Source organism: Elephas maximus, chromosome 10 (genome assembly GCF_024166365.1).
Source record: "Elephas maximus indicus isolate mEleMax1 chromosome 10, mEleMax1 primary haplotype, whole genome shotgun sequence".
In the NCBI taxonomy this organism is placed as follows: domain Eukaryota; kingdom Metazoa; phylum Chordata; class Mammalia; order Proboscidea; family Elephantidae; genus Elephas; species Elephas maximus.
The window spans coordinates 30,696,213-30,724,174 of NC_064828.1; the positions used below are offsets into that span (position 1 = coordinate 30,696,213).

Here is a 27,962-nt window from a genome sequence, read left to right on the forward strand (position 1 = left end):
ACATCCAAACGCTTTAAGGGACAGAGTAGCTGGGGCCAGGGCCTGAAGACCATAGTTTCTGGGACATCTAAGTCAATTGGCATAAAAAACTTTACTAAGAAAATGTTCTACATTCTACTTTGGTGAGTGGTGTCTGGGATCTTAAAAGCTTGTGAGCGGCCATCTAAGATACATCAATTGGTCCCATCCCACTTGGAGCAAAGGAGAAAGGAGAAAACCAAAGACACAAGGAAAATATTACCTCAGAAGACTAAAAGATCACATGAACCAGAGACTCCACCAGCTAGAGACTGAAAGAACTAGGTGGTGCCTGTCTACCATCAGTGATCACCCTGACAGGGAACACAACAGAGAATCCTGGACAGAGTAGGAGAAAAATGTAGAACAGAACTCAAATTCACGTAAAAAGGCCAGACTTAACGGGCTGACAGAGACTGGAGGAACCTCTGAAACTATGGCCCCTGGATGTACTGTTAACCCAGCACTGAAACCATTCCCAAAGCCCACTTTTCAGAAAAAGATTAGACAGGAGTATAAAACAAAACATAATACACATGAGGAATGTGCTTCTTAGTTCAATCAGATATATGAGACCAAATGGACAGCTCTTGTTCAAAAGCAGGATGAGAAGGCAGGAAGGGACAAGAATTTGTTGAATGGACACAGGAAATCTGGGGTGAAATTGGGGGGTGTGCTGTTGCATTGTGGGGATTGCAACTAATGTCACAAAACAATATGTGTACAAATATGTATTCATGTGAGGGCTCTTATTTTTCTAGGATATATTCCTAAGAGTGGGATTGCCGAACTGTGTATTTCTATTTCTCACTTTTTAAGGAGGTGCCATGCTGTTTTCCAGTGGTTGTACCACTCCCACCAGCAGTGCATACGAATTCCAATCTCCCTTGAACCTCTTCAACATTTGTAACTTTCTGTTTTTTTTTTAGTGCCAGTAATATTGGGGAGAGGTGGTATCTCATTGTTGTTTTGATTTGTATTTCTCTAATAGCTATTAGTTGCGAGTATTTCATCAAGTGTATGTTAGCCACCTGAATGTATTCTTTGGTGAAGTGTCTGTTCATATCTTTTGCCCAGTTTTTAACTGGGTTATTTATCTTTTCTTTTGTTGAGTCATTGAAGTATTCTATAGATTTAGAGATTAGACTCTTATTGAATATGTCTGTGTAAAAATTTGTAGCCAAAGTTTTTTCCCAGTCTGTAGGTTCTCTTTTTATTCTTTTGGTGAAGTATTTTGATGAGCTTAAGTGTTTAATTTTTAGGAACTCCCAGTTTTCTAGTTTCTCTTATGGTGTTTGTACATTGTTAGTTATGGTTTATATTATATGCTTAGGCCATGTATTAGGGCCCCTAGTGTTGCTTCTATTTTTTCTTCCATGATCTTTATCATTTTAGGTTTTACATTTAGGCCTTTGATATGCTTTGAGTTAGATTTTGTATATGGTGTGAAGTATGGGGCCAGGCTGTTTTGAGTACCATGGCTGTACAATAAGTTCTGAGCTCAGGTAGTGTGAGGCCTCCTACTTTATTCTTTTTTTTCAATAACGCTTTACTTATCTGCGGCCTCTTCTTTCCCATATAAAGTTGGTGATTCATTTTTCCATCTTGTTAAAGAATGCTGCTGGTGTTTGGATGGGAATTTCATTATATCTGTAGATTGCTTTTGAGTAGTATTGACATTTTCACAATGTTGAGTCTTCCTATGTATGAGCATGCTGCTTTTTTCCATTTACATAGGTCACTTTTGGTTTCTTGCAATAATGTTTTTTAGCTTTCTTTGTATAGGTCTTTTATGTCCCTGCTTAGGTTTATTCCCAAGTATTTAACCTTTTTAGGGATATTGTAAACAGCACTGATTTGCTGATTTCTTTTTCAAAGTTCTCTTCATTGGCGTATAGGAATTCCACTGATTTTTGTTGATCTTGTGTTCTTCAGCTTTGTGAATCTTTTATTAGTTCCAGTAGCTTTCTTGTGGATTCTTTAGGATTTTCTGTGTATAAGATATTATCATCTGTGAATAAGGATAGTTTTACCTCTTCCTTACCAATTCGGATGCTGTTTATTTCTTTTTCTTGCTTTATTGCTCTAGCTAGGACTTCCAGTACAATGTTGAATAAGAGTGGTAATAAAGGGCATCCTTGTCTGGTTCTCGTTTTCAAGGAGAATGCTTTCAGTCTCTTTCTGTTGAGAATAAAGTTGGCTGTCAGTTTTGTATAAATGCCCTGTATTATGTTGAGGAATTTCTCTTCTATTCCTATTTTGCTGAGAGTTTTATCAGCAATGAGTGTTGGACTTTATCAATTCTTTTCTGCCATTGATATGATCATGTGATTCTTTTGTTTTATTTATGTGGTGGATTAGGCTGATTGATTTTCTAATGTTGAACCATCCTTGCATAAAAAAAAAAAAATACCTGGTAGGAATTCCACTTGGCCAAGATATACTATTTTTTTTGATACGATGTTGAATTTTATTGCCTAGAATTTTTACATCTATATTCATGAGAAATATTGGTCTATAATTTCCTTTTTTGTGGTGTCTTTGCCTGGCTTTGGTATCAGGGTTATGCTGGCTTCACAGAATGAATTGGAGAGTATTCCTTCCTTTTCTATGCTCTGAAATAGTTCGAGTAGTACTTGTGTGAGCTCTCCTCTGAATGTTTGGTAGAATTCTCCAGTGAAGCTGTCTGAGATGGGGCTTCCCCCGACCCCGGTTGGGATTTTTTTTTTCTAAATAATTATTGTCTCTTCGATCTCCTCTTCTTGTGGGTCTGTTCATGTTTTCTGTCAGTTTAGGTAGGTAGAGTGCTTCAAGAAATGTGTCATTTCCTCTAGGTTCTCAAATTTGTTTATGTACAGTTTTTCATAGTACTCTGTTATTATCCCTTTCATTTTATCAGTTAGGCCTGTTGTAATGTCCCCCATCTCATGTCTTATTTGGGTTATTTGCCTCCTTTCCTGTTTTTCTTTTGCCAGTTTGGCCAATGACCTGTTTGTTGATCTTTTCAAAGATCTTTTGGTCTTGTTTATTTCTAGTGTTTTTTTTACTCTCAACTTCATTTACTTCTGCTCTAATCTTTATTATTTTCTTTCTTCTGGGCCTGTGGGCCACTTTTGCTGCTTTCTTTCTGTTTGTTTGTATTGTAGGGTTAATATTTTTATTTTTGATTACGATAAAGTTTTTATTTAGATGGGACTGGCCTGGACTTTTAAATCCCTAAACATAAATCATGATTGCCAAAATGTAATGTTCTTATAACTAAAACTACAGAGAACTATGAAATCTTTCTGAGATATAATCTTTCTTCTTGTGGCTGTGGGTTTCTTTTGCTGCTCACTTTCTATTTGTTCAAGTCATTGAGCTAATGTTTTGATTTTGTCCCTTTCTCCTTTTTTAATGTGTGCATTTATTGCTACAAATTGCCCCCTGAGCACTGCTTTTGCTGTGTCCCAAAGGTTTTGGTATGATGTGTTTTCATTCTCATTTGGTTCTAGGAATTTTTTGATTCTCTCTTTGATTTCTTCTATTACTCAGTTGCTTTTAAGCAAAGTTTTACTCAGTTTCCATACATTTGATTTTTTTTTTCTTACTCTTCCTGTTATTGATTTCTACCTTTGTGGTATTGTGATCAGAGAGAATGCTTTGTATTATCTCCATGTTTTAGATTTTATTGAGGGTTGATTTGTGGCCTAAAATGTGGTCTATTCTGGAGAATGTTCCATGTGCTTTAGAAAAGGAAGTATACTTTTCTACTGTTGTGTGGAGTGTTCTGTATATGTCTACAAGGTCAAGTTGGTTGATTGTGATCTTTAGATTTTCTGTAACTTTGTTGTTTCTTTGTAGATGTTGTGTCCTTACCAACAGTGGTGTGTTGAAGTCTCCTACTATTATTGTGGAACTATTTCTCTTTTCAGTGCTGATAGAGTTTGTTTTATGTATTTTGGAGCCCTGTCTTTGAGTGCATAGATGTTTATTATGGTTAAGTCTTCATGATGGATTGTCCTTTTAATCATTGAATAGTGCCCTTCTTTGTCTTTTATAGTGACTTTTGTTTTAAAGTCTATTTTTATCCGAGATTAGTTTTGCCACTCCTGCTCTTTTTGGTAGTTATTTGCTTGATATATTTTTTTTCCATCCTTTGATTTTTAATAAATTTACAACTTTGTTTCTAAGGTGTGTCTCTTGCAGACAGCATATTGATGGATCCTGTTGTTTTTTTTTTTTTAATCCATTCTGTCATTCTGTCTCTTTATAGGTGCATTTAGGCCATTTACATTCAGTGTAATTATTGATAGGTGTGAGTTTATTACTGTCATTTGGTAGTGCTTTTTTTGTAGTGCTAACATTTTCTTTGTTGTTCTTACTCTCCTTTGCAGAGTTCTTTTTGTTTGTGGATTTCTTTTGTTTTTGTATGTTTTATTTTTATTGAGACTTTATGTTTTTCTTCTTTGTTTTGATGAGTAGGTTTGTTAACTTTCTTTGTGTTTACCTTGAAATTTACTCGTATCCTCCTAGGTTTGACCCAGTCTATTATTACTTGGTATTGCCTTGCCGTCATCTCCACTAAAAAGTTCTATACCTACATGGTTTATTCCCTCTTTTATTGTTCTGACATTGTTATCGTTTACAGATTAACCTCTCTAGTTCCCTGTTGTCATTCTCTTGGTTTTGGATAGTCCTTGAGAGTTCATTTCCTAAATTGGTATCTGGCTGGTACAATCTTGCATCCTAGATTCAGGCTGTGGTCTGATGTTTTCTGTTCTCAGACCAAAGGGCTCCCTTTAATAATTATTGTAGGTTTGGTTTGGGTTTTACATATTCCTTTAATTTCTGTTTGTCTGGAAATGTCCTAATTTCACCATCATATTTGAATGAAAGTTTTGCAGGATATATTATTCTTGGTTGGCAATTTTTTTCTTTCAATATTTTGTATATGTCGTTCTGTTGCCTTCTTGCCTGCATGATTTCTGCAGAATAATCAGAGCTTAGTCTTATTGTTTCTCCTCTGTTTGTGACTTTATGTTTTTCTTGAGCTGCTCTCAGGATATTTTCTTCGTCTTCGGTTTTAGCAAGTGTGATTATGATATGCCTTGGTTTTTTTCTTTTGGGGTCTACCCTATATGGGGTTCATTGAGCTTCTTCGATGGTCAGCTTTTCATCATTCATGATATTAGGGAAGTTTTCTGTCAGCAATTCTTCAATGATTCTGTGTTTTCCATTTTCTCTCCCTGTTCTGGAACTCCGATCACTCACAAATTTTTGCTTTGATTGTATCCCACATAATTCTCAGGGTTTCTTCATTTTTCTTCATTCTTTTTTCTGATTTTTCCTCAAACAGAGTTGTATCCAAGTATTTGTCTTCAATTTTGCTGAAGGGTTGCTCTTCAGCCTTTCTATGACACTGTCCATTTCTGACACCTTGTTGTTTACCTTTTGAATTTTTAATTGCAGTTTTTGTATGATTTCTAGTTGAGAATTGATTTTGGCAATTTGTTCCTTTATTATTTTCCTGAATTATTCCATTTTTTTGTCTGTATTTTCCATGAATTTGTCTTCCTTTTCCATAAATTTGTCTATTTTTTCCCATTTTCTTCTGCTTTTTGCTTCAACTCTTGGATAGCTGTGAATATTAGAGATTTGAATTGCCTGTCAGGTAGTTCTAGTGCCTTTTCATCTACTGGAAAGTCATCTGGTGTTTTATTTCGGACGCCTACTGGAACCATGCTGTCCTGTGAGTTTTTTGTTTTTTTTTATGTTTTGATATTGTCTGCTGTCTTTGGGACATTCAGTAGTTATTTTCTTCATTTATTGATTGTAGATTTGTTTGTTTTGTCCTGGTTTTTTGTTTTATTTGGTTATGTCTAAGCAGGCGGGCTGCATGTTCTTTGTTGTTTGCTAGTCTGTAATCACGATATTTTTCACCTCCTTGTCCCATGGGCAGGGCCAGTCGCTCAGGTAAGGTGCAGCAGGACAGGTCCAGCTGAAGGGGAGGGGCTGAGATGGATTGTTTGTGGCATGTACTAGGGCTGCCAGAGTGGGCCAGGAATCAGTGCTGGGCGGGTTACAGTAGGCTGTGCCTGTGCTGCTTGGGGAGATGATGTTCAGCACATGGTGCACATAGGCAGGAGAGAGGGGGGAGGTTGTGATGTGTGGAGCTAATATGGATATGGGAAAGAGGAGAGAGAGTAGAGAGAAATAGGAGCCAAAAACAAACAAACATACAAAGCAAAAAAAAAAAGAGTGCTAAGGAAGCTTGCTGTTGGAGTGGAGAGATGAGAAACTGAGAAATACAGAAAAGAAAAAAGAAAAGAAAAAAAGAAAAGGGGAAGAAGGAAAAAAATAACTAGATAAAGATTTGGAAAAGAGCAAAAAAGAAAGAAAGAAAAGTCCCCAGGGGTCCCTCTGGTGAGGCTGTGAATACAGAGGGAGTGGCTCCCAGGCTGGGCAGTATAGCCTGGCACTAGAAAAAAAAAAAAAAAAGAGGGGATATAGATATCACACAGCACCAAGGATTCAGGAGACAGGAAAAGAAGGTAAGTATAGAGAGACAAGAACTGAGAAATGAAGAAAGACAGAAAAGGAAACAGGAAAAAAAGAAAAGAAATGCCCCCATGGATCCTACCTATGTGGCCTCACAGATTGGGGGAGTGGCTCCCAAGCCATGCAGTTCAGCCCAGCTCAAAGGCGCTTCCAAACTGCAAAAAGAAAAAGAAAACAAACAGAATAGAACAAAGCAAAACAAAACAAGCAAAAAAAAAAAAAAAAGCCCCAGGGATCCCACCAGTGTGGTGTTTCGGGCCTGGAAAGTGGTTCTTAAGTAAAGCAGGACTTCACACCCTTTCAAGAAGAAGCAAAGATGACACACAGAGACAAAGGAAGGGGAGGTGGTGGGAGGCATGGAAGAAACCAAAAGAAACAGAAAGAAGTAATGCCAGCTTAGGGAGATGGCCAGTGTGAGAGGCAGGAATGCAAGCTCTGTCTCCTGCTGGGAACTTTTCGAAGCTGCTTTCCCGTACTCCCTGTCCGTTTATCTCCAATGTGGGTGGGGCGAATCCAAGCAGCATGGATGCTGCACTTTCTGGCCGGCAGAGCCACCTCAGCCAGCCAGGAAACTTGGAGGTAGAGCAGTGGGGAGAGAATTGAGGGTGGAAAAGTGTGTGTCCTGTGGTTACTGGGTGATCTGTCTCCTGCTGGGAGCTCTGTGAAGCTGCTTTCCTGTGCTCCCTGTCTGCCCATCCCTGAGAGGAGTCCAAGATGGCGAATCTGTGCTGCCTTAGCTGATAGAGGCCCCCCACATGTATCTCTCCTAACTTTCTGTACTTTGTCAGTTTCTTATTCTATTCAGTGTTTGGCTGAGTACTTTATCTCTTCATTTGACACTTCAGGTTTCAGGAATGATGTTTGTGTCTGTTTTACTTAGTTTGTCAGGTTTTTGCTGTGGAGGGATGGTGTGGTGCTTCTGTCTATGGTGCCATGTTGGCTGGAAGTTTTTGTGGTTACCTTGAAATTTACCCTTCTCATCCTAAGTTTGAACCAGTCCTTTATTACTTGATATTGCCTCAGCTTCCTCTACATTTGAAAGTTCTGTATTTACCCTGTTTATCCCCTCTTTTGTTGTTTTGATGTTGTCATTTACAGATTGATGTTTCTATTTTCCTGTTTTAAGTCTTTTAGCTTTGGTTTATTATTGAAAATTCTTTACCTAGGTTGCTACCTGGCTGTTGCTGTTCTGTGTTCTAAACTCAGGTTGTTGTCTGATGTAGGTTCTCTAACCAAAGGATTCCCTTTAATATTTCTTGTAAGTTTGGTCTGATTTTTATGAATTCTCTTCATTTTAGATCATATGGAAATATCCTAATTTTGCCATCATATTTGAGAGAGAGTTTTTCAAGATATGTTATTTTTGGTTGGCAGTTTTTTTCTTCAAGGTTTTATATACCTAATCCCATTGCCTTCTTGTTTACATATTTTCTGCCGAATAATCGGAGTTTAGTCTTCTTGTTTCCCCTTTGTATGTGACTGCATTTTTTCAAGCTGCTCTCAGGATTCTTTGTCTTTCATTTTGGCAAATGTGGCTATGATATGTCTTGGTGACTTTCTTTTGGGATCTGTTCTATAAGAGGTTCGTTGAGCTTCTTGGATAGGCAGTTTTTCATCTGTTATGGTATTTGGGAAATTTTCTGCCAGCAAATCTTTCACAATCTTCTCTGTGTTTTCCATTTTATTCCCCTGTTCTGGAGCTATTATCATGCATAAATTTTTGCTCTTGATTGTATCACACATAATTCTTTTTTTTTTTTTCATTTTTCTTCATTCTTTTCTCTGATTTTTCCTCAATGTGGTGTGCATGGATTTGACTTCAATCTCCCTGATCCTGCCTTCTTTTATTTCAAATTTGCTCCTAAAACCTTCTATTGAGTTATCCATTTCTGAAATTTTGTTATTTACCTTTTGAATTTCTAGCCGCTTTTTTTTTTTTTTTTAGTGATTTCTAATTATTTATTTTGACACTTCATTCTTGAATTATTTTCCTGAATTCCTCTATCGCTTTGTCTGTGTTTTCCTTGATTTTGTCTATTTTTTTCCTTGTTTTTTTCTGTCTTTTCCTTGATTTCCTCCCTATTTTCTTGAAGAACCCTAGATATTTTCTTTTGAATTCCATATCAGGTAGTTCCACTGCCTTTTATTCTACCAGAAATTTATCTGATTCTTTGTTTTGGTCACTTGCTGGAGCCGTCTTGACCTACTTTTTTATATGTTTTGATATTGTCTGCTGTCTCCAAGACATTAAGGTATTTTTTTTCTTTATTTACTGATTGTATGTTAAATTTTTTTGTCCTGCTTTTTTGTTTTGTTTTTGATATGTCAGGACAAGCAGGCCAGGCATGCTTTGCTGCTTGCTCATCTGTGGGCACAATAGCTCTCACCAGCTTGTATGGGTGGGAAGGGCAGTAGCAGGAAAGGTGAGCCTATTGTACGTTCAATGGTTTAGTGAGGTGGGTGAGAGTGGACTGGGCAGGTGCTGCCTGCCTCTTGATGTTTGTCCAGCTGTATAGGAATGTTCATAGCCCCTGGCTAGATGGGTGGAAGTGTCAGACAGGGAGTGGTAAGTTGACTGAGTTTCGGGAGGGGAGCGGAGAAACAGTGTGGACCTGTTGTGGCAGCAGGCCCTGAGCTGCAGGGTCACTCTAGTCTTGGAGGTACACAGGGTCCAGAGGGAAGGGGGTGGAGGTGGTGTATGGGCCCAGGTGGGAGGGAGAAAGAAAAGAGAGAAAGGGGAAAAAAGGTGGGAAGGTGGCGTGGTGGTAGTCGGTGGGTGAGTGCATGTTGGACCCGGGCACCAGAGGGAAGGTGGAGAGGTGGCATGTGGGGCAGAATGATGAGGGGTGGTAAAGTGTGTTTCTCTGGTTACTGGGTGCTCTGTCTCCCGTTGGGAGCTCTGTAAATTTGTCTTCTCATACTCCTTGTCCAGGGTTGTTGTTGGCTGTTTTCCAAGATAGAGACAGTGTGCTGTGTTAGTTGGCAGGGGACTCCACTCTGTATCTCTCTTAGTTCTCTGTTTTCTATCAGTTTCTTCTTCCATTGAGTGTTTGATCTAGTTCTTTATGTCTTCATTTGACGGTTAGTGTTCTAGGATTGACATTTGTATCTGTTTTACTTAGTTTTTCAGTCTTTGCTGCAAAGGGACAGCATGGTGTGGCTGTCCGGGCATTATATTGGCTGGCTTCCAGACATGAAGTTCTGATACATGCTACAACGTGGATGAACCATTGAAACCATTATGCTGAGTGACATAAACCAGACACAAAAAAAAATATTGCTTGAGTCCACTTATGTGAAATATCTGTATTAGGCAAACTCATAGAGATGTGAAGCAGATTAGAGTTTATTAGGGGCTGAGGCAGCAGAGAATGGTGAGTTTAAGCTTAATGGAATAATAAAAATTTTGGAAAAAGATAGTAGTGATGTTTGTACAACATTGTGAATGTAATTAATGCCACTAGACTGTGACCTAAAAATTGTTAACTGGTAATTTTTATGTTATATGCATTTTACCATAGTTTTCATAGACTCCTTACCATACTAATCTTAATTTAAAAACTTAATAACTATAGTATATTGTTGTTGTTAGTATATTGCTGTCAAGTCAGTTCCAGCTTATAGAGATTCAATGTACAATAGAACGAAACACTGCTTGGTCCTGCAGCAACTTCACAATCTATGCTTTGTTTGAGCCCATTGTTGCAGCCACTCTGTAAATCCATCTCATTGAGGGTCTTCCTCTTTTTTACTGACCCTCCACTTCACAAAGCGTGAAGTCCTTCTCCAGGAACTGGTCCCTCCTGATGACATGTCCAAAGTAAGTAAGATGAACTCTCGCCATTCTTGCTTCTAAGGAGCATTCTGGCTGTAGTTCTTTCAAGATGGATTTGTTCATTCTTCCGGCAGTCCATGGTATATTCAATATTCTTCACCAACACCATATAGTATAATTATCATGAAATTAACACTGGTTGAATACTGTTCACTAAACTACAGATCTTATGCAAATTCATCAGCATTTCAACTAATAGTCTTTTCCTGTTCAAGGATAATATGCATTTAGCTGTTTTATCTTCTTAGTCTTGTCCAACACATGACACATTTCATGACCTTGACACCTTTGAAGAGTACTCGTCATTAACTTTGTGTTATATTCATAAATTTTGGTTTGTATGTTTTCTCATGACAAGAATGAGGCATCATATAGGAATGCATCATATTGATATGTCCATATGTCTTATTACTGTTGATGTTAACCTCGATTAAGGCTATGTCTGCCAGTTTTGGCAAATGTAAAGTCATTACTTTTCCCTTTTTAATTAAAACATACCTTATAGGGAGATACTTCAGGACCATTTAAATCTGCTGTTCTCCTCATCTTTTGGCCACTCATTTTAGCACCCATTGGTGTATTTTTTTCTTCAACAAATATTACTGTTGTGTTTGCCTAATGGTGGCTTTTCTATTTTCCTAGAATGCTTAATTAAAGTTCTATTGTAAGAAAAGACGGCACTGGGTTATCGTAAGAAAGAGCTGTCCTTTCTCCTTCATTTGTTTCTAGGTATATCTATCTATCTGTCTGTCTTTCTACCTACCTACCTACCTCTCTCTCTTTCTCTCTCTCTTTATCTATCTACCTACCATCTATCTATCAGTATAGACTTACGGATATTTATTTTGCTCTAAAAGTTAAAATTCGTATTAGTGTGGACTTATAAATATTTATTTTATGAGTTAAAATTCAACATTATTTTTGTTTATTTTGGTGCTCAAAATAAATAAGAATTTAGCTTGATCCATGAATACTTCAGGTTGACTCTTGTATTATTTCAACAAGCTCTCATCCTTTTCTGTTCTTTAGTACCACAAGATACTATGACTCATTTCACACTTCACTGCCCCATTCCTGGCATCAACCATTTCTCTAGGAAGCCCTGGTTTCTTTTATTACAGTGTGGTGTTTAGAAAACAAAATCTGGGTGCGAGAACTGTCATTGCTATTGGAGTGTCATTGCTTTTAGACTTTCACAGAGAATAGAAGGAACTTCTTAAATTGACATACTTAGAAAGTTTTGTGAATGATTAAACTATTGTTAATTTCCATACATCTTTGCTAATATCATATTTGGTTAAATACTGGGAATCATGGCCTAGCCAAATTGATACACAGATTTTTGGGGGACACAATTCAATCTATGATAGTTATCAACAAAACAATGACATTGCATGTTTTCTACACATTTGAGTTGTAAAGTAAGGTCAGTTTTGATATCCTTTTGTCTAATAATTATTGTCGTTAGATTAGAGATTTGACAAAAATGTCCTAGTAGATATACTTTTGTAAGAGCACCACAGTTGAGTACTTGCCCTTAGTTTTGCCTTTCCAGAAACTTGATTTTATTAACACATCCAGAAGTAGGCAAAATCAGATATGATGATATGCACCGTCAATATCTTAATTTATCATGGCAGTAAATGAATTTATAATGAGAACTAGAACTGCCAAAAAGACTAAAGTTTCTTGGTCTTTGTTCTCAGGTTATTTTCTATAGGTTGCATGAGTTCAAGGACTCAGCAAGGTGAGGTAGTTAGCTGTAGGATGTTAATGAGTTTTTTCATCCACCTGTTATAGCATAATGCGTATATCTCTGTTGTTGTTTTTGTTAGTGGCTGTCGTATAGACTCATGGCTACCTTATGTATAACAGAACGAACTGTTGCCTGGTCCCGTGCCATCTTCGCCATGATTGGTATGTCTGAGCCCATTATTGTGTCAATCCATCTCATTGAGGGTTTCCCTCATTTTTCCTGATCCTCTACTTTACTCATCATGATATCCTTTTCTAGCAACTGATTCTTCCTGATGAAGTGTCCAAAGTAAGTGAGCTGAGGTCTCTCTACCCTCACTTCTAAGAAACATTGTGGTTGCATTTCTTCAAAGACGGGTTCTATTAAAGAGAAGGAAACCCTGGTGGCATAGTGGCTAAGTACTATGGCTGCTAACCAAAAAGTAAACAGTTTGAGTCCACCAGGTGCTCCCTGGATACTCTGTGGGGGGCTGTTCTACTCTGTCCTTTAGGGTTGCTATGAGTTGGAATCAAATTGACAGCAACGGATTTGGTTTGGTTTTTGGTATTAAAGAGAAATTCCATCTTGGGTATGATGCCCTTACACTGGTTTGTTTCAACGCTTAGGCTTTTCTCCTGACACCAGCCAATGATCCTGCACTCTGGTTGAGCCTTAGAATTACCTGTGGAGCTTATTAAAAACACAGGTATCAAGGCCTGGTCATGCTTACCATGCTTCAAAAAATTGTCTTTAAAATTAATATGTGTTATTTCTGCCATAGAGGCTTCTTCATGTCTAGCCCATGTTTTTGTCTTCTTTTCCTTATGTCCTATCTGGGAAGAAATCCTTTTTTCTCTTACTCTTGTTTTTCCCTTAAAACTCCCCCCCTTTCATATTCTGATTGTGCAGGCTGCAGCCCCCCTTAAAATTGCTTCCTCTATTTTGATGTGTGCTTCATAAGCTCCTGACCAATATCTTTAATGGATTTTGCTTCATGGAAACACAAAAACCTGCTGTTCTTTAGTCTTTTTACCACTCACCTGAAAAATGAACATAGCCACCACTATGGAGTAATGGTAAAAAATGATTTATTAAAATGTTTATACCATTGGAGAGCTCTGGCTTATATTTTATTAATCCTTTCAAAAACACTTAAGTATTCTAAGTGCCAGGCACTGTTCCAGGCATTGAAGATCTAATGAGGAATGAGACAAATTTCAAAATAACATGTATTTCAATACGTAAATACTCAGAAACTTCTACCGAGAGCATGTATTGAAGTGGTAAGATGCTTGCACCTAATTATAATGAATGTATTTTGATAAGAAGAGGAAGGCAATCTTTGACAATTGAATATTTGTGACTCTTTCATAATATTTGACATTTTAAATAAGGGCTAAGTAAGTATATTTGTATGTAAACTTATAACTGTGAATGTTCTTATTCTCTTGAAGTTTATAAACTAGTGGATGGAAAACATACAGTCTCAGAATCCAGTCTTGTAGAGAAGGTGACCCTAAATTCAAAATCTCATTTTGTTTAAAGCCTATTTTACCTGTCCTTTTGATAGGGTTAGGGTCACTCTCCAGAGGTTTTAACTTACTGGAGATATCACCTTTGATCTCTTAAGAACTTGATATTGTTTACTAACTTTTGTAATCTTGCAGTCATGAAAACTGGGGTGGAATATTTATTCCCATCCACAATGCAAATTATAGTCAGTCCTCTAAATACAATGAGTAAGAGATAAGCCATTTTTTCCCTCTCTTCTACAAATATGATGGTTCATAGAAGTTAAGATCCCCATGTCTCAGATAGATGAAAAAGATCTATCTTAGGGATAGAAAGAAAAGAAGGATTTGGATAAAATCCATGATGTCATTGCATACCCTAAATGGTATGATATTTGTCAATAAAAAGGAGACTGGCAGCTCTTGGCCTTGGGTCTTTATTGTAGATCAATCAATTGGCTGGCAAATTAGGACCTTAGTTATGAGCCTAAAGACAGGAATAAGGAATGAGGAGAAGACTAACAGATTCAATTGTGGTAAAATGTGCCAAAGGCAATAGACACTCTTTCTCCTATACTCCTTTTTCATTGAGTTATAGGGAGTAATAGTAAAAAGATGTTATGTTTGAAAGACAAAAGGAGGGAAATTATTACTTGAACTAGACATATAGATTATTTTATTTTGTTATGAAGAGTCTCCAGCCCTTTCGTGGAGTGATATATTCCCAGATGAAGCCATATCTACTGAAAAGTGAAGAAAGAGTTGTGAATAATTATGACCTTAAAAAAAAAAATTTTTTTTTTTTTAAGGAGGAAAGTGAGGAGCTATTTGTAGTTTTGTGAACAGTGATGTTTAAGCTACGCAAAGATGTGAACAATGACAAAGTAACATTGGACAATTGAAATATATTTTGGGGAGTTTGTTATTCTGAATGGATAAAGAATCCCGAGAGGCCACCTATTAGAATCTATTTTTTCATGGACTGATAAGGATTGTGTTGTATGGAAAGAACAGGACAGGTGAAGTATCTACAAACACAAGCACTGGAAAGATAAATTGCATGATGTCTCACAGGACTTGTGTTCCTTTTGTGTCAAATTGTGTCACAGAGAAAGAAAATTTAAACCCAGAAACCCCACAAAAACATACACAGAGCCACTTTACTAGGCCACTTTATTATTTCTGCTGAACTGAACAATCAGATAAACACATCCTTGCAACACACATCAGCTAACCATTTCCTCTTCCCCTATCATTGTACGACTGCAGGGATTTATACTCATTACACCTGCAAAGCTGTGACCTGTGTGAAACCACACCTCAGAGCACCATCTGTAATCCCAAGTTGCCTTTGGGTAGTGCTTGGGAGATGGAAAGTGGCTGATTAAAATGAAAAGGATTAAAATGACCATTATCTATTTTGATCTATAGGAATGACCATTATCTATTTTGATCTATAGGAATCAGTACATAGAGGGTTAAATCATCCCTCCCTAGCTGGTTGTCTCTGCTAGAAAGGTGGAAGGAAGACAGCTTCCTGGTGGATGTGGCTTTCCTAATAGCTATATGGCATCGATATATCATTTATGCTAACAGGAACAAGTTCTCCAATTGAATTTTGCCACTTACAAGTGATAATGGCAAGTCCTCTCTTATAAAATGATTCATATTGACAGTCTGGTGATGTGGTTCCTCTTCTTAATTTACAATACAGTCCTTCCATCACTTTCTTGCTCCTGTTACATTTTCTAATGCCATTCTTACATTTTATAAATGAGTTGTAACAGATTTTTCTTATCTCCTCGTATGGCTCTTGGAGGAAGTAGTGTTCTTTCACACAGCGCAACTTATTGTGAATATTTTTAAACAGGATTGCGTGGCTACAGTATTCTTCATTAGTTATATGTATTTGTCTTCCGGGTACAATAATCATCTTACGTTTGAATTTTTCTTTGGTAGGCTCTGTGGTAGATCCTGTACCGTAAAACTCTGTCACATAATCCTCAAAATCTTCTTCGAAATTACCTGGTACAATGAAAGGATTATGTGTTGTTTTGAACTGCGCTTGTGGGAACAGCAATAGTAGCACAGACAGTGGGTACATGACGACAGAAGGCTGCCACATTTTCCTGTGGGGGAGTAAAAGAGATAAGGATATCTATGCTATGGTAAAAATCTACCTGCTTCTATTTCTGTGCGGGGCCCATTTCTATCACATAAAGCTGTTCTAAACTTTTAAGAGTTCGGAAATTCAAATATAATCTCAATTGTCAACTCAAAATCTATTAAATATCTCTGAAACATTGACTTAAAAAAATGACCTAACTAGGTCTATAGTCAGTCTTGAAGACTGGGGATAAGGGAGGGAAATTTGATACAAGAGGGAGAAAGAAGAGAGAGAGATAGAGAGAGGAGAAATAGGGATGAGAGTGGAGGTCTAGGACAGCAGAGGGGAGAGAGGGAGGGAGGCAGAGAGGAGGCTCACCTGCTCCATCCATCTGGACCAAATATATTAGTTCCCTTCCAGAGGACTTAAGAAGCTGCACTGACAAGAGCCATAAGGGCTCTCATTAACATCCAGATGTGATGAGGAAAATTTCTCTTCTTAGGACTTTCTTTCTTCTCTTGCTTTTTTTTTTTGTGGTGGGGTGCTCTGTTCATTGTAGGATGTTTAGCAGCATCTCTGACTTCTACCCACTAACCAAACCAAAACAAAATGCACTGTCATTGAGTTGATTCTGACTCATAGCAACCCTACAGAACATAGTAGAGCTGCCCCATAGGGTTTCCAAGGAGTGGCTGGTGAATTTGAACTGCCGACCTTTTGGTTAGCAGCCATAGCTCTGAACCACTGCACCACCAGGGCTCCCTACCCCTATCCACTAAATGCCAGTAATATCCACCGCCCTGAATTTTGACAGCCGTAATGTCTCCAGACATTGACAATGTCTCCTGGGTGTAGGGTGGAGATCATCCCTGGATGGGATCCACTACCCTAGCATTTGAGTAAGATAGATTTACTTATATTTATGATTTTAAGCCTCATAGGTGTAGAAATGACAGAGAGACAAAGATAGAGAAAGAAAGAGAGAGAGCGCACAGAATAGATCTTTTTTAAATACATGCTGGTGAAATGTTTCTTAAGTTTTTGCCTGGTAATCTTGTACAACAGAACAATCAGCCTACTCGTGGAATACAGACTCTTTACTTTGCCCCAAATCTCATGATTAAAAGTCTCTGTGAATGGGCCCAGAAATTTGCTTTTTTAAACAAATTCATGAGGTGATCCTTAGCACACTAAAGTTTGAGAAGCATTGTTGTAGTATATATAAAAACATACTTTATGATAAAGAAAATATCCTGAGTAGTGGGAAGAGGATTAGGCTTTTTCAGTATATGTTTCTGGAAAAAGATGGAGATGAGTCTTGGGCTCTTTGGGTAGACCAATGTATATTTCAGATGGATTATTAAGTGGGACTTAAAAAGTAAATTGATTTTTAAAAAAGAAAAAGAAGGTCTTAACTAATCTTAAAATGAGATAGGATTTCCTAGGTATACAATAAGAGGACTCAAAGAAATTCCTGCCTAAAATAATGTTTTGTGAAAAAACATAAATAGAAGCACTTGGAAACCATTATGAAAGAGAAAAGTGCACCATCAACATAAACAAAGAACACGAGTATATAATTCATAGAATAAACATCAATGGACAACAATCATATAAAAATTTAAATGTGCAGCCTCAGTCATAAAAAGCAAAACTAATAATATATTCTTCAAATTGCCAGTAAGTACAATACCTTACAAACTCAGTGCTGGTGGGAGGTGGGCAATCATGCATTTCCGATCACAATGAAATTGGTACAATGGTTATGTGAAAAAATGTTGGCAAATATAATTTTAAAAAGTTTTAAAAGGCTGATACTTTTCCCCCAGTATGGTAATATCTAGAATTTAAAAAAAAAAAAAAAAAATTTTTAAGCAGGGGATATTATCAGAGGTATTATAATAATTTACGTGGAAAGATAATAAGCTTTACTTAAGAAAGTAAAAAATTTGAAAATGCCCATAACGTAGGAAAGATTAAATTGAGTCCCATATTTTCATAGTGATGACAATAGTAACTACAAGAATAAGGATCAGTGAAATAATAGCTGGTGTGTATTAAGCTAGTCACTATTCTAGTATTTATAGATTCATCTATTCTTAAAATGAACAATATTTGACAAATTATAAAAACAGTATTCAAAGATATTTTAGAGCTATTGGAATATTTTGCTGTATAGTATTATAGTAATATGACTGGTTGCAAGTGAAAGAAATCTCAAACAAATAAACACAAGAGGGGATGTATTGACTCACAGACCAGGGACATCCAAAAGGCGCAGCTGGATAATAATTAAATATTTACCAAGACTCTTGTTCTCTCTCTCTCTCAGCTCTGTTTTCTATGCTGACTTATTCTCATACAGAATCTTCCCATGTAATGGCAGACAATCACTGTCACCTCTGTACCCTTGTATTTAGGATCACAGGGGGGTACGATAACTTCATCCAATAAGGGAAATAACTTCTGTGACTGGCTTTGCTTCTGCCACATGAATAAATCCAGGGACAGAGAGTCCTCTGATTGGCCAACCTGGACATCATGCCATTCTTTGAGAAGAAAGGCAAAACCACACAAGTAAAACCTCAGGAAAATTCCAGTTCCCCAGACAAGGCATGTTCCCTGACATACAAAAAGTAAATTGAGACCAAATACAAAGTAATAAAAGCCCACTGCAAATGCATGGGGAAGAAAACCAAGATACTAGACTGTATCTACAACATGACCCAAATCAATAGAAATATTGATTACATAAGGGGAAAGAAAAAAACAAAACAAATACCTAATAGTTATTTCTGAATGATACATTTATGACTGATTTTTTTTAAATTGTTATCTTCCATGTTGTCCTTTTTTCAAGTATAAAATAAGTAACTCAACATAAATGTCACTGAAGAAACAGATTTTTAACATCTGGATAGGCCATGTTCTTAAGAATTATGTGCCAATTTCCAAGAATCTCACATTTTGGTATAAATAAACTCCCACTTTTCATCAGCATCAGGAAAAATCGATACCTTAGTTTAAGTGGCTGAGCAAACATAGATCCTAAAAATGCAGTCTTTTGAATGTAGACTAAACTTGCTGAATAAATTCCAGAATATCGTTTAGTTCGATTCAGTAAGAAATATTTAAACTTTTACCAGCTTTAAGTTTATACTTTTCTCAAAGAATTTGAGACACTAATTATGTCTCAGACCTTCACTCCCCCAACCTAAATGAGAGAGGTGTTGGGTTGAGAAAATCTGGAACAATATGTTATGTCTGTGGGGAAATAAGAGAATCAATAGGTTCATCGATAATACATGTGTTTGAAGCCTAGGTAAGGGATGAATTTAGTTCCCTTTATTTTGGAGCCCTGGTAGTGTAGCGGTTAAGAGTTTGTCTGCTAACCAAAAGGTCTGCAATTTGCATCCACCAGCTGTTCCTTGGAAACCCTATAGGGCAGTTCTACCCTGTGCTATGTATTGGGTCACTCTGAGTTGGGATCAACTCAATGGCAATGTTTTTTTGTTTGTTGGTTTTGTTTTTACTTTGGTAGCTTACCACACAAATTCCACTTAAAATTCACATACCAGTGGCTCTCTTAAAGTCAAGGGCATGGACTTCAATGAATTTTCCTCTCAGAATGGTGAAGTCCCAAAGAGTTGGGAATAAGGAGGAAAAAAAAAAAAGCAAAGAGAGAGATCCATTAACTCCCTAACTTGTAGGGTGCCTGTTTAGAACTACCAGATAAAAAACACTTTAGACATGGTTTTAAATTTTTAAGAAGCAACCAGGATTTGAACTTCCAGACAAGATGGAGTAACATGGCTCTGATTTACATTCCAACCTGGGAAAAAGCAAAAACCCTTAGAAAATGGATGAAAAAATTATGTTCAAGATACTGGACTCTACTCAATGGAACACTGTGATCCTTGACAAAAGGAAACAAGGTGAGTTCTACAATTGCCTCAGCTTACTACTTTGAGAGAGCTTTCAGGTTGCAGAGCATAGGGGGGAAACTGAGGGAGAGCCCTCAGATTTTCTGAGTTGAGGAGATAAAACTGAGAAACAAGAGAAGTCAAGGAAGCTTGAGTCCATAGGACAGAGCCTCTGGAAGGAGAGAGCTGCATGGAGACAGAACTCCAGAGATCTGCAAAAGATTCCACTCATGTATTTCGCAGACTACTGATCATCACAAAGGTCTGAGTAAACTACCTGAGAACCATCGAAAAGAATCAGAAGGAATAGTTCCTACTCCCACCAGCCAGACTGGAAAAACTCAAAAGTCATGGGGCATTAGGTAGAGAACTCAGGAATGTCTTGCCTCAGTAAAAAAAAAAAAATAATAATTACCCCTAAGCTGAGCGCTGCTTTGGACCAGCCTACCAAAACATTAAATCAAATTAAATTCAAATCAAATTAAATTCAAAAAGATCAAAGTGTTTCCAAGTAGCTTAACTGTCCCTGAACAAAACTCAGGAAGATTGACTGGAATTACAAAAATATCACAAGGTAAGCCAATAAGATAAAACTCACAATATCTGGCATCTAATCAAAGATTAGAAAGCATTCAAAGAAACGGGAAAACAGAAACCATAATGAGGCGAATAATCAATTAATTAAGTTCAGATTAAAGACACTAAAACATTACATGTAAATGATCTAAATACACCAACAGGGTTTAGTCAGCGATAGATTAAAGAAAAGCAAGTTTCAACTATACACTGTCTACAAGAAATGCATTTCAAATATAAAAATAGAAAGAAAAAAGGCATATACAATGCTAACATTTGTCAAAAGGAATCTGGAACGGCTATCTTAATATCAGATAAAGTAGATTTTGAGCAAAGAATATTACAAGGATAAAGAGGGTCATTTACAAATGGTAAAGGGGTAAATTAATTAAGAGGACAGAAAACCCTAAATGTTTATGTACCTAAAAACAGGGCTTCAAAGTACATAAAGCACTATAAGGCTAAATAGGCAAATCTATATTGTAGTTGGAGTTTTTGATACCCATCTCTCAATAATTGGTTGTAAAAGTAGGCAGAAAATCAGCAAGGTGTTGAAGCTATTGGAGGCCTTAACAAAATTATCAATCTACTTAACATAGTTAACATTTACAGAACACTCCACACAGCAATAGCTGAATATACATTTTTCTGAAGTGCACCCAGAACATTTATCAGGATATGCCATACTTTCGGCTACAAAACAAGGCTAAACAAATTCCAAAGTATTCAAGTTATACAGAGTATGTTCTCTGACCACTATGGAATTAAATCGGAAACTAATGAGAACGATCTTTCGAAAACCTCAGAATATTTGGGAAACTAAATAACACCCTTCTAAATAACCCATAGGTCAAAGAAGAAACCAAAAGATTTTAGAATGGATTTAAGAAATTAGAAATGATTGTGATTGTTTTAATTTCTTAGTGCCACTCTAACAGTAATACCATAGGTGGGTGGCTTTAAACAACAGAAATGTATTTTCTCATAGTTCTGAAGGCTAAAAGTCCAAATCAAGGTCTCAGCCATGTTGATTCCTTCCTTGTCAGTAGCCAAGGCAGTTCTTTGGTTCCTTGGCAATCCTCACATGGCATCTGTCTTCCCCCATGTGTGCACGTATGTCTCTGCATCTATGCTGCTCTTTATATAACTCAGAAGTGATTAGGTTTAGGATTCACCCTTCTCTGGCATGACCTCAATGGATTGATTGCTTGCAGTACATCAGATTACATCATGGAAGTTAACTGCATTACATTACATTTTTGTTGTTGTTAGGTGCCAAACCATAGTGGCCCTATGTACAACAGAATGAAACACTACCAGGTCCTGCACCATCCTCACAGTCATTGCTGTGTTTGAGCCCATTGTTGCAGCCATTGTGTCAATCCATCTTGTTGACGGTCTGCCTCTTTTTCACTGACCTTTCTACTTTACCTGGCATGATGTCCTTTTCGGACTGGTACCTTCCAATAACATGTCCAAAGTATGTTAGATGGAGTCTTGCCATCTTAGCTTCTAAGAAGCATTCTGGCTGTACTTCTAAGAGAGATTTGTTCATTCTTCTGGCAGCCCATGGTATAATCGATATTCTTTGCCAATACCGTAATTCAAATGCATCACTGTTTCTTGGTTTTCCTGAATCACCATCCAGCTTTCCCATGCATATGAGGTGGTTGAAAATATTATGGCTTGGGTCAGGTGTATCTTAGTCCTCAAAGTTACATCTTTGGTTTTTAACATGTTAAAGAGGTCTTTTGTGGCAGATTTGCCCAATGGAATGTATCATTTGATTTCGTGACTGCTATGGGTGTTGACTGCGCATTGATTGATTGTGCATTCTTTGTGCATCCAAGTAAGATGAAATCCTTGACAACTTCAATCTTGTCTCTGTTTATCAAGATGCCGCTTATTGGTCCAGTTGTGAGGATTTTTGCTTTCTTTGTGTTAAGGTGTAATCTATACCAAAGGCTGTAGTCTTTGATCTTCCTCAGTAAGGACTCTAAGGCATTTTCACTTTCCGCAAGCAAGGTTGTGCCATCTGCATATTGCAGGTTGTTAATGAATCTTCCTCCAACCCTGATGCAGTGTTCTTCATACAGTTCAGCTTCTTGAATTAGTTGCTCAACATACGGATTGAATAAATATGATGAAAGGATACAACTCTGATCCACACCTTTCTTGATTTTAAACCACGCAGTATCCCCTTGTTCTGTTCAAATCGCTGCCTCTTGATCAATGTACAGGTTCCACACGAGCACAATTAAGTGTTCTGGAATTTCCATTCTTTGCGATGTTATGCTTTTGCATAGTCAATCAAACACAGGTAAACATCTTTCTGGTATTCTCTGCTTTCAGCCAAGATCCATTTGACATCAGCAATGATATTCCTCTGTTATGGATTGAATTATGTCCCCCCAAAATGCGCATCAACTTGGCTAAGCCATGATTCCCAGTGTTGTGTGGTTGTCCACCATTTTGTGATCTTATGTGATTTTCCTATGTGTTGTAAATCCTACCTCTACGATGTTAATGACGCAGAATTAGAGGCAGTTATATTAATGAGGGGAACTCAATTTGTAAGATTAAGCTGTGTCTTAAATCAATCTCTTGAGATATAAAAGGGAGAAGTGAGCAGAGAGACGGAGGACATCCTACCACCAAGAAAGCAAAGCCTGGAGCATAGCACATCTATTGGGCCCGGTGTCCCTACACTGAGAATCTCCTAGACCAGGGGAGGATTAATAACAAGGATCTTCCCCCAGAGCCAACAGAGAAAGAAAGCCTTCCCCTGGAGCCAGTGCCTGAATTTGGACTTCTAGCCTCCTAAACTGTGAGAGAACAAATTTCTCTTTGTTAAAGCCATCCATTTCTGGTATTTCTGTTATAGCAGCACCAGATAAGTAAGAGAGCCTCCTTCCATGTTCTCTTCTGAATCCACTTGAATTTCTGGAAATTTCCTGTTATTGCAGATTCCATGCAATCACTTTCGAATTATCTTCAGCAAAATTTTACTTGTGTGTGATATTAATGGTATTGTGTGATAAATTTCCACATCCTGTTGGATCACCTTTCTTTGGAATTGGCACAAATATAGATCTCTTCCAGTTGGTTGGCCAGGTAGTTGTCTTCCAAATTTCTTGGTATACACCAGTGACTGCTTCCATTGTTGCATTGATTTGTGGAAACATCTCAATTCGTATTTCATCACTTCCTGGAGCTTTGTTTTTTGCCCATGTCTTCAGTGCAGCTTGGACTTCTTCCTTTAGTACCATCAGTTCTTGATCATATGCTGAAGTCATGTTCCTGAAATGGTTGAACATTGACCAATTCTTTTTAGTGCAGTGCCTCTGTGTATTCCTTCCATCTTCTTTTAACGCTTCCTGTATCATTCAATATTTTGCCAATAGAACGCTTTAGCATTGCAACTTGAAGTTTGAATTTCTTCTTCAGTTCTTTCAGCTTGAGAAAAGCTGGTTGTTTTCTACCCCTTTGGTTTTCTAACTCCAGGTCTTTGCGCTTTTCCTTATAATTGCTCGCTTTGTCTTCTTCAGATGCCCTTTGAAATCTTCTATTGAGCTCTTTTACTTCATAATTTCTTCCATTCACTTTAGCTGTTCTACGTTTAAGAACAAGTTTCAGAGTCTCTTCGGGCATCCATTTCGGTCTTTTTTTTCTTTTCTGTCTTTTTAACGACCTTTTGCTTTCTTCATGTATGATATCCTTGATGTCATTTCACAAGCCATCTGGTATTCAGTCATTAGCGTTCAATGAGTCAAATCTATTCTTGAGATGGCCTCTAAATTCAGATGGGATATACTCAAGGTTATTCTTTGCCTTTCCTGGGTTTGTTTTATTTTTCTTCAGCTTCAGCTCGAACTTGAATATGAGCAATTGGTGGTCCGTTACACAGTCGGCCCCTGGCCTTGTTCTGATGGATGATATTGAGCTTTTCCATAGTACCTTTCCCCAGATGTAGTTGATTTGATTCCTGTGTATTCCACCTGGTGAGGTTCACGTGTATAGTCACCTTTTATGTTGGTCAAAAATGGTATTTGCGATGAATAAGTCACTGATCTTGCAGAATGGTGCCATGCAATCTCTGGCATGATTTCTATCACAAAGGCCATATTTTCCAACTGCCGATCCTTCTAGTTTGTTTCCATCTTTCACATTCCAATCACCAGTAATTATCAAGGCATCTTGATTCCATGTTTGATCAATTTCAGACTGCAGAAGTTGGTAAATGTCTTCAATTTCTTCATCTTTGGGATTAGTGGTTGGTGCATAAATTTGAATAGCAGTCATGTTAACTGGACTTCTTTGTAGAATATGGATATTATCCTATCACTGACAGTGTTGTATTTCAAGATAGATGTTGAAATGTTCTTTCTGATGATGCATGTGATGCCATTCCTCTTCAATTTGTCATAGTAGACAGATTCCAAATGGCCAATGCCTGTCCACTTTAGTTCACTAATGCCTAAGATATCAATCTTTATGGCATCCATTTCATTTTTTGATGACTTCCAATTTTCCTAGATTTATGCTTCATACAACCACATTCTGATTATTAATGGATGTTTGGAGCTATTTCATCTCATTTTGAGTCATGCCACATCAGCAAATGAAGTTCTAAAAACTTGACTCCATCCATGACATTAAGGTCAGCTCTATTTCGATGAGGCAACTCTTCCCCAGTCGTAAGTTGAGTGCCTCCCAATCTGAGGGGCTCATCTTCTGGCACTATATCAGACAATGCTCCGTTGCTATTCGTAAAGTTTTCACTGGCCATTTCTTTTTAGAAGTAGATCACCAGGTCCTTCTTCCTAATTTTTCTTAGTCTGGAAGTTCTGCTGAAACTTGTCCACCATGGTTGACCCTACTGGTATTTGAATTACCAGTGGTATAGCATTCAGCATCACAACACACAAGCCACCACAGTACATTAGATTTAAGGTAATTACATCCCCAGGTATAGGGGATAGGATTCTGACACATATTTTGGGGGGACACAATTCAATCCATAATGGTGATCTAAATGCAAATGAAAACACAACGTATCAAAATGCTGGTAAAGCAGCACTGAGGACATGAAATTCCCAAATTTTTGGGTGCTTGATGGTGAGAACTGCTAGCCCAGATTTGCAATTAATAATTTACGGCTTTCCCAAAGTCTATCAAATGGGGGAAAAGACAGTCTTTTTAACAAATGGTGCTGGCAAAGCTGGATGTCCATCTTCCAAAAAATGAAACAGGACCCATACCTCACACCATATACAAAAACTAACTCAAAACGGATCAAAGACCTAAATACAAAACCAAAAACTATAAAGATCATAGAAGAAAAAATAGGATCAATGCCAAAGGCCCTAACACACGGCATTAACAGGATACAAACCATAACTAACACACAAACTCTAGAAGATAAGCTAGATATCTTAGTCATCTAGTGCTGCTATTACGGAAATACCACAAGTGGATGGCTTTAACAAAGAGAAATTTATTTCTTCACAGTAAAGTAGGCTAAAAGTCCAAATTCAGGGCATCAGGTCCACAGGAAGGCTTTCTCTTTCTGTCGGACTTCTCATCAATCTTCCCCCGGACTAGGAGCTTCTCCATGCAGGGACATCGGGTTCAGTGGATGAGTTCTGCTCCTGGCAATGCTTTCTTTGTGGTACGAGGTCCCGCCTCTCTGCTTGCTTCCCTTTCCTTTTTATCTCTTGTAAGATAAAAGGTGGTACAGGCCACACCCCAGGGAAACTCCCATTATATTGGATCAGAGATGTGACCTGGGTAAGGGTAGTCCACCCTAATCCTCTTTAAACATAAAATTACAATCACAAAATGGAGGACAACCACACAATATTGGGAATCATGGCCTAACCAAGTTGACACATATTTTGGGGGGGACACAATTCAATCTATGACACTAGATAACTGGAATCTTCAAAAAATTGAACACTTAAGCTAGTCAAAAGACTTCACCAAAAGAGTAAAAAGAGAACCTACAGGCTGGGAAAAAAAATTGGCTACGGCAAATCCAACAAAGTTCTAATCTCTAAAATCTACAGGAAAATCCAACACCGATACAAGAAAAAGACAAATAATCCAATTAAAAAATGGGCAAAGGAAACTAACAGACACTTCCCCAAATATGGATCTCTTCCAGTAAGTTGGCCAGGTAGCTGTCTTCCAAATTTCTTGGAATAGCAAGTGAGTACCTCCCGCATTTTTATTGCTGAATATTATTCCATTGAATGGATATACTACATTTTGTTTAACCATTCCTCAGCTGATGGACATTGAAATTGTTTCCATTTTTTGACTGCTATGCATATTCACAGACAAGTCTCTGAGTGGACTTTTTTTTGAAATTTCTTGAATAGATACCCAGGAGTGTAATTATGGGATCACATGGTAAATTTGTTTAACTTTTTAAGAAATTGCCAAAATGTTTTCCAGAGCGACTGAATCTTTTTACATTTCCTTGGCAATGCAAGAAAGCTGTCATTTTTCCATATTATCAGCAATACTTGTTATTGTCTGTCTTTTTTACTTTAACATTGTGAAGTAGAATCTCATGTGATTTTACTTATATCTCCTTAATGACTAATAATGTTGAACATCTTTTCATGTACGTATTGGCTATTCTTATGTCTTCTTTGGTGAACTGTCCATTCAAATCTTTTGCACATTTTATAATTGGGTTAGTATTATTATTATTGAGTGTAAGCGTTCTTTATTCATGACGTAAGTCTTTTATCAGATATATGATTTACAAATATTTTCTCTCAGTTCATGACTTTTACTTTCATCATGGTGTCAGTTAAAACAAAAAGTTTTAAATTTTTATGAAGTCCAATTTATAATGTGTTTTATTTTATGACTTGTGTTTTTAGTGTTGTGTCTAAGAATTATTTGCCCAACTCAAGATCATGAAGATTTACTTCTAAGTTTTCTTCTGAGGATTTTATAATTTTAGCTCCTACATTTAGGATTCCATTGATCTATTTTTTATCCTTATGCCAGTACCATACTGTCTACATACTGTAGCCTTGTAGTAGGTTTTAGAACTGAAAAATTTAAGTTTACTAACTTTATTCTTCTTCATGATGGTTTTGTCTATTCTCAGTCCTTTATATTTTCATATAAATTCTAAGATCAGCTTGTCATTATCTGCATTAAATACCTTGTGGGGGAAGGGCGAGTTTGGCGAAAAAAATAGAGCTGGTGCATTATTTGCATAAAAATACAGTAGTTATGATATTGTTCTTGTTATTTGCCATTGATTCAATTCTGAATCATGCTGACACCATGTGTGCAGAGTTGAACTCCTCTATAGGATTTTCAAGGCATTTTGATAGCCATTGCATTAAACATGTAGATAAATTTGATGAGAATTGCCATCTTGATAATATTAAGCATTCCATCCGTGAACATAGAATGACTCTCCATTTATTTAGTCCTCCTTTAATTTCTTTCATCAGTATCTAGTGGATTCAGTGTAAAAAATTTATACTTCTTTAGTTAACTTTATTTCTAAGTATTTTATTATTTTTGATCATATTTTAATGGAATCATTTTCTTAATTGCATGTTTGGATAGTCCGTTACTAGTATGTAGAAATACAAATGAATTGTATATTTTGGTCTACTATTCTTCTAGAATTGTTTGGTGAATTCATTTTTTATTTCTAGAAATATTTTGGTGGGGATTGATT

The 27,962-nt window shown here is 37.2% G+C and overlaps 1 protein-coding gene across 1 annotated transcript; it reads right to left on the reverse strand.

Annotated features, from left to right (window-relative positions):
- Window positions 1-15,194: 15,194 nt before the first annotated feature.
- On the reverse strand, window positions 15,195-15,764 carry RNASE9 (ribonuclease A family member 9 (inactive)). The gene has a single exon (XM_049899161.1). It carries the CDS (start codon window positions 15,762-15,764, stop codon window positions 15,195-15,197), a length of 570 nt encoding a protein of 189 aa, XP_049755118.1.
- Window positions 15,765-27,962: the final 12,198 nt, after the last annotated feature.

Excerpts from the sequence above, each read along its gene's own strand:
- RNASE9 (XM_049899161.1), bottom strand. The coding sequence starts at position 15,764 with ATGTGGCAGCCTTCTGTCGTCATGTACCCACTGTCTGTGCTACTATTG.